General features: G+C 33.0%; 1 protein-coding gene across 2 annotated transcripts in view; it reads right to left on the minus strand.

The window, feature by feature from the left end:
* The window catches only part of LOC122266929 (adenylate cyclase type 2), a 75,885-nt gene that overhangs the window by 12,688 nt on the left and 55,697 nt on the right, over nt 1–7,500 (minus strand). For both annotated transcript variants that reach the window (XM_086540429.1, XM_086540428.1), the window contains exons 11-14: nt 5,238–5,376; nt 3,761–3,934; nt 3,415–3,563; nt 2,721–2,888 (exon numbers count right to left, since the gene is read on the minus strand). In XM_086540429.1, coding sequence (XP_086396555.1) covers nt 2,721–2,888; nt 3,415–3,563; nt 3,761–3,934; nt 5,238–5,376 — 630 coding nt within the window. The remainder of the gene's footprint in view (nt 1–2,720; nt 2,889–3,414; nt 3,564–3,760; nt 3,935–5,237; nt 5,377–7,500) is intronic.

The following is a 7,500-nucleotide window of genomic DNA, read 5'->3' on the forward strand; positions in this document are numbered from 1 at the left end:
ATAAAAAATATATAAAAATATAATATAAAAATATAATATATATAAATATATATATAATATAATATATATAAATATATTATATATATATAAAAATTATATATATATATAATGCATTAATAAATATAAAAAATTTTAAAAATATATATAAAATATATATATATATATATTAAAAATATATATATAACATATATATAAATTCATTATATTAAATAAAAATATATATAAAAATATATTTTTAAATATATATAAATATATAAAATAAATTTTTATATATTATATTATAAAATTAAATAAAAATATAAATTATAAATATATATTTATATAAAATAAATAAAAATATATATATAAAATATATATAAAAATAAAAAATTTTATACATATATATATTATATATAAAAATTATAATATTTTAAAAAAATATATATGCATTTTAAATAACAATATATATATTATATATATATATAAAATATAATAAATAAATAAAAATATATAAATAAAAATATATTGCATTTTTAAATATATATATAATATATATATAATATATATAAAAAATATAAATATATTCATATATATAAATATAAATATATATATATATAATATATATATATAAATATATATATATTATATATTATAAAAAATATATATATTTATTATATTATTTAATATTAATTATATAAAAACAAAAAAACCCCATATTATATTATAAATAATTTTATATTATATAATATATATAAATTTTATATATTAAATAATCTATATATATATATTTATTTTATAAATAATATTAAATATATATAAAAATTTATAAAAAAAAAATATAATTTTTAATTTTAAAAATTTAAAAAATATATAAATAATAAATAATATTAAAATTATTTATTTTAATATTTTTTATAAAATATAAATATACTAATATATTTATAAATAATATAAAAAAAAATTTTATAAATATATAAATAAAATATATATAAAATTTAATATAATATCATATTATCTATTATATTATTATATAATTAAATTTAAAAAAAAAAATATTTTTAAAATATTAAAAAAAATAATAAATATATTTAATAATAAAAAAAAATATATACTTAATAAATAAAAATATAATTAAAAAATTTAAATATATAATAATATAAAAAATAAATTTATTTAAATATAAAATTAAATAATAAAAATATAAAAAAATTAATTATTATATATATATAAAAAAAACCCCCACAAACACAAAACAAATTAAAGAAAAAATTAACACACACCACCCCCACACACCCACACCTCACCCAAACAACACCCCAAACCACCTCACCCACACCACCCCCCACACCACACACACCACACAACACACCACCAACACACCCACACCAACACCAAACCACACCACACCACCTTCCCACACACACCACACAACCCCACACCCACACTCCACCACACACTCACACACACACCCAACACACCACCCACACACACACACCCCCCCACCACCAACCAAACCACCCCCACACCACAACAACACCCACCCAACACCAACACACACACACCACTCACACCCCACCCACACAACCACCTCCAACACCATCACCCACACACACCACACACTCCCCACACAAACCAAAACCCCCCCCACAAAACCACCCCAACCACCAAACACACCCCAAACCCTTCCCAAAAACACACACACCCACCAACACAAAACCTCCCCACACCAACACTCCCCACACACCAACACAACACACACACAACATTTACCACCACACAAAAACCACCACCACCACCACAAACCCAACACCCAAAACACAACCCACACACCCCACCCCCAAACCCCAACACCACAACACACTCCACCACAAAACAATACAAAAAACCACTCAACAAAACAAAACTACCAAAACCAACACCACCCACACACCCCCCCCCCCCCCCCCCCCCCTTAACACAAAGCCACACACAAACACCAACACCACCACAAAAACACACCATAAAATTTGTTTAAAAAAAAAGGGTTTTTTAAATAAACAAAACCAACACTCCCCCCCAAAACCCACAACCACACTCAAAAAAAACACAAACACAAACCCCCCTCTCCCCCCCAGTTTTTACGATTTCCGGCGCCGTTTATTGGCCCGAGTTTGAGAAAACCACTGAACAAGCTTAGTGTTCTAGGATTAATTCACTATCTTATGGTTTTCTTAAACAAAGGCTTGGCTAAGGAAAGTGTTTGTTGTGAGAAATATTAGCACGAACCTTGTTTTGGACAAAATAATCATTTCAAACAGCTTCTCTAACTATTTTTGTTATCGCGAAAACCTTCCTTTGTTCTTTGCTTTGTTCTCTTTTGATGTGAAATTGTTACTGACTGAACAATATCTGTATGAAATGGATTTAGTTTCCGATGTAAGGGATGGTATTCGAGATTCATATATCAAGTAACAGAACAGATAAATTGTTATTTGAAAAGTCAGGTGCAGGATGGGTAAATAGAGAAAGAGAGAGAGAGAGAGAGAGAGAGAGAGAGAGAGAGAGAGAGAGAGAGAGAGAGAGAGAGAGAGAGAGAGAGACAGACAGACAGAGACAGAGAGAAAAAGAAAAAAAAAGAAAATAAAGAGAGAGATATCCCCAGGGAGAGTTATATAGATAATTAGAAAAAAAGGAGAAACCAAAAGATTGCCACGCTTTAGAATATCATGAAAAAACGAAATATCCCCCGTTCATGCACTCACCCTGGCATGAGTACCAGCTGCATGACGGAGACGACGATGAAGATGACCATGGCACAGACGATGTAAAACTTGTAGAGGGGGTCAGGCTGACGTAGCAGCGGCAGCTCCCAGCTCTCGTTCGTGAATGTCAGGAGCAGCGGGTTGATTCCCTCGGGCTTGAACCACTGGCTGAGAAGGAACGGAGGGGGGGGGGGGTTAACAAATAAGTAAAGGGACGTACGTACGTGTGTGTGTGTGTGTGTGTGTGTGTGTATGTGTGTGTGTGTACGTGTGTGTGTGTGTGTGTACACATACATTGCGGAGCAGGTGTTTCGCCGGGCTTATATTCACTGAAGCGAGCGCGCCTGTGTCAACGAGTGTTGACTCGATATGTATATCTATATGTATCTCTCTCTCTCTCTCTCTCTCTCTCTCTCTCTCTCTATATATATATATATATATATATATATATATATATATATATATATATATTATAACATATATAAAGACATATATATATAGATATATAACATATATATATACATATATATACTGTATATATATATATATATATAATATATATATATATATATATTATATATATACACACACACACACACACACACACACACACACATATATATATATATATATATATATATATATATATATATATATATATATTTATCTATGCATAATAGTGCTGTATACTTACTCATACTTCCTGAGCGGCATGTTCTCTATCGCCTTTTCCATGAACTCCTTCGAATCGACCATGATCCTCTGGAAGGAAACCAGCGCGTTGTCTGTGACGACGGTTCGACGCTTCGAAGCCAAGTGGTTCTCGGTGTGGGTGGACCGCCTCTGCAAGCCGAGTCAGTAAGACGGTTTTGAATGATGAACTCAGAGAGCGAGAGAGCGAGAGAGAGAGAGAGAGAGAGAGAGAGAGAGAGAGAGAGAGAGAGAGAGAGAGAGAGAGAGAGAGAGAGAGAGAGAAATCTTTCATCCATTATCTATCAATCTGTCCAACTGATGGCTCCCATCTTCCCTCCGCCACTTACCCTGGCAAGAATAGAGCCCCTGACAGCTCCTGGAGGAAGGCTGACCTTCGTGACCTTCTTGCTGACGTCCCCCACGTACAGGTTATTCAGCTCGGCGGCGTCCACGGCCGTCGAAACGCGGTGCTTGATGGACGCCGAAGGGAACCCGTAGGAGACGCGTCTGCCGGTCGGGGGCTGCGGGAGGGCGGGGGAGGGGGAGGGGTTAGAAGGGAGGTCATGGATGGTTGAATAAGAAAGACTTTTTGAAACGAACAGAATTAAAGCAGACATGTTTTTATTTCAGAATGAGAGCAGTGACACAATCAAAGACCCCGCACTGTGAAATCGGATCTCATTCTGAAAGACTAATTTCTCGAAATGTATATCTATCATTATTTTATCTATTATATCATAAAAAAAAAACATTTCGAAGAACTGGAGGGGTTCACATGGACTGCGACCGCTCGTCAAGACCGCAGTGGGACCATTTTGTTGAGTGGACGGAACAAGAAGCAACAACAAGATTAGCAAGAGCAACAACAAAGGGGACTTTACAATGAAACAGACAAACGCAAAGACGAAAATAGGCTTGTTAGCGAGAATAAAGTTCCACGGTGCAATAATCTCATATGAGGTACGGAAGACAAACTAAAAGCTCACTTATTAAGGTACTTATTTAGTATGGGGTTTGTCTGCGTTGCGTGTCTTTTGGTTTGTGTTGGTTGGAGTCTGTATTAGCGTTTTTTTTTCTACGACGACGTATTGTGTCTGTGTTTGTTTGTGTATGTGTGTGGGCGTTAATCTTTACGTATGCGTATGTTTGTGTAATTGTCTATACATATATTTTGAGATTAGTTTGCGCCTGTGGTTGTTTGTGTGTGTGCACGTTTGTATTGATCTTATTTGTGTTAGATTACTGGCGTCCTCATTACTTATACACATTATACATGAAATTCACAGCACATTCCTCTGTCAGATTGGCGAATGAAACAGGAGAGAACGACAGACAAACAATGAAGAGAGAGAAACCGAAGGACGCGAGACAGCGAGAGAGGACAAAGGGAAGAAAGGGAGGCGCAAGTACGATGGAGAGTCTCGTCTAGTCAGTGGCATTGTTCTTCTTCTTTCCTGTTGAAATGTTTTTTTAAAGATGATGGACGGGGCAATTTTCAGCCTGTAGAGATCACACGACAAACATTTGTTGCCAGTGTGATCCTCTGCAAATTCGCATCATTGTCCTCATTTCCATCGTCACCTCCCATCCGGACAATCAAACAAACAAAATCACAGACAACGACACCACATCTAACAACGACAGCAACAACAACGAAGATTAACAAAAGAGAGAGAGAGAGAGTTAAAAAGACAGACGACGATTAAGGATGCAAAGCCAGTCCAGGAACAATGGCATCCTCAACAACAACAAAACAAATAAGGCCTAAGTAAGAACGGAACGACAACAACAACACGCAGCGCCAAGCAAGCAATTTCCAAATACCCTGTGCTTGGGGATGATAAGGAAGGTATCAATCTTCTCATCTTGCAACAGCTGGTCCTTCCGGCGTCCGTCACTGGGCTCGAAACCGTAGTCGAGGCCAGTGAGCAGTTCGCGGGTCTTGTGCGTCACGTGGACTCGGCTGTGGATTGAGACAAGTGGCTGTGAAGGGAGAAAGAGGGAGGGGGCGGGCGGGGACGGGTGGGGGAGGGTGATGGGGTTAGGATGTCGGAAAGAAAGAAGGGAGAGAGAGAGAGAGAGAGAGAGAGAGAGAGAGAGAGAGAGAGAGAGAGAGAGAGAGAGAGAGAGGAATGGGAGAAAGGGAGAAGAGAGAGAGAAGGGGAAAGAAGAAAAAGAGGAGGAACTCGTAGGACGGACTGCGCTGTGTGGGTGTGGTTGGCTGGGGTTTGGGCGACGCTGCGGGAAGGCCGACGCAGAGCGGAAGTGTGTGTGCATATATATATATATAGATATATATATATATATATATATATATATAATATATATATATATATATATATATATATATATATAGTATTTATACAGTATTATATATAAAGTATGTGTGGTGTGTGTGTGTGAGTGTACGTGTATTACGTATAAAATTAATATATATATAATATAATATATATATATATATATATTATATATATATATATATATATATATATATATTATATATATATATATATATATATATATATATATATATATATATATATATACATATATATATATATACATATAGATATATATATATATAAATATATATATATATATGTATGTATATAGATATTTATGTATGTACACACACCACACGCACGCACACACTCACGCATACACACACACACACATATGTATATATTTACGCACGTATATAAATATATATATATATATATATAATATATATATATATAATATATATAATATATATATATATATATATATATATATATATATATATATATAATATATATAATATATATATATATAATATATATATATTATATATAAATATAATATATATTCATAATATATATATATATGTATATATATATATATATATATATATATATGTATATATATATATATATATATATATATATATATATATATATATATATATATGTATATATATATATATATATATATATATATGTATATATATATACTTTAATATACCTAAAAGGGCAAAAGAACAAGCTCTAAAGAGAAACAAGGAGAAGAAGTAGATCCGCCTTCGGAGGGCCTGGAGCGGGAGCAGGATGTGCGAAGGAAGCCCTCCTGGAGCGTCGTTCGAAGGGATACATTATATGCTGTTTGAAGGCGTTGCAAATTGTATTTCTGCATTTTTATTTGCAACATATATGATTTACGTATCTATAATATTTCCTCTCTTACTGAATAAGTTTTTGGTGTGATTCTTAGTATCATCATGCCCGCTATCATTATCTATGTGACTGTTTCTGTTATCTGTTAATGAGATGATAAGATGCACATTTTATTATGATGATTTACGTTAATACCAAGTCCACACTCGGTTCATCGTCCGTGCTTTCCCTCCTGTTTTGTTTCTCTCCTTCATATGGATATGAGCGAATGCGACTGACTCCACAAGTAGTATTTGACACTGACGTTCCCTGTCTGATAAAAAATGAAATCAAAACGCAGAATTATTTTTCGTCTTTTGGTGTATGTTATATATATTGATTATTATTTTCTCAAAATCTTATTCCCTATCTTCTTTAACTTCCTTTTTGTAAACAAGGATTAAGAATTAAGTCCATACAATAATGATGCTGAAAAAATGCCTGCTAATAGCTTGTTAATGTTTCTATTGCAAGTCAAAAAATATCAAATTTATCTATTTCATATATTTTCATCATCATCATTATCCTTATCATATCATTATCTTCATCATTTTCATTATCCTCATCAGTAGTACAATCAATGCCAATATCATTATCATTATGAGGATCATATTTACGTTTTCTTAACATCCCCATGATAATGATCCTTATAATTGCTATTAGATATTAATGATCAATATATTTTTCATTAGGATTATCCTCAAAAGCGGTATATAGAGTCACACAGTTACGTAGGTTCTTTCCTTTTTTCCAAATCTTTCTCTTTCTAATCCTTACTATCCATTTCCTTGGCTATTTTACAACCTTTTAAATAAATATCTTTTAAGAATGCCTCATAAAATATCTCACATGCACCAGACATATTAATCACTTGTGCTTTTGCTCTTGTGCTTTCG

The sequence above is a fragment of the Penaeus japonicus genome, unplaced genomic scaffold, assembly GCF_977035675.1.
Source record: "Penaeus japonicus unplaced genomic scaffold, GWHDUDI00000001_assembly GWHDUDI00000010, whole genome shotgun sequence".
Lineage (NCBI taxonomy): Eukaryota > Metazoa > Arthropoda > Malacostraca > Decapoda > Penaeidae > Penaeus > Penaeus japonicus.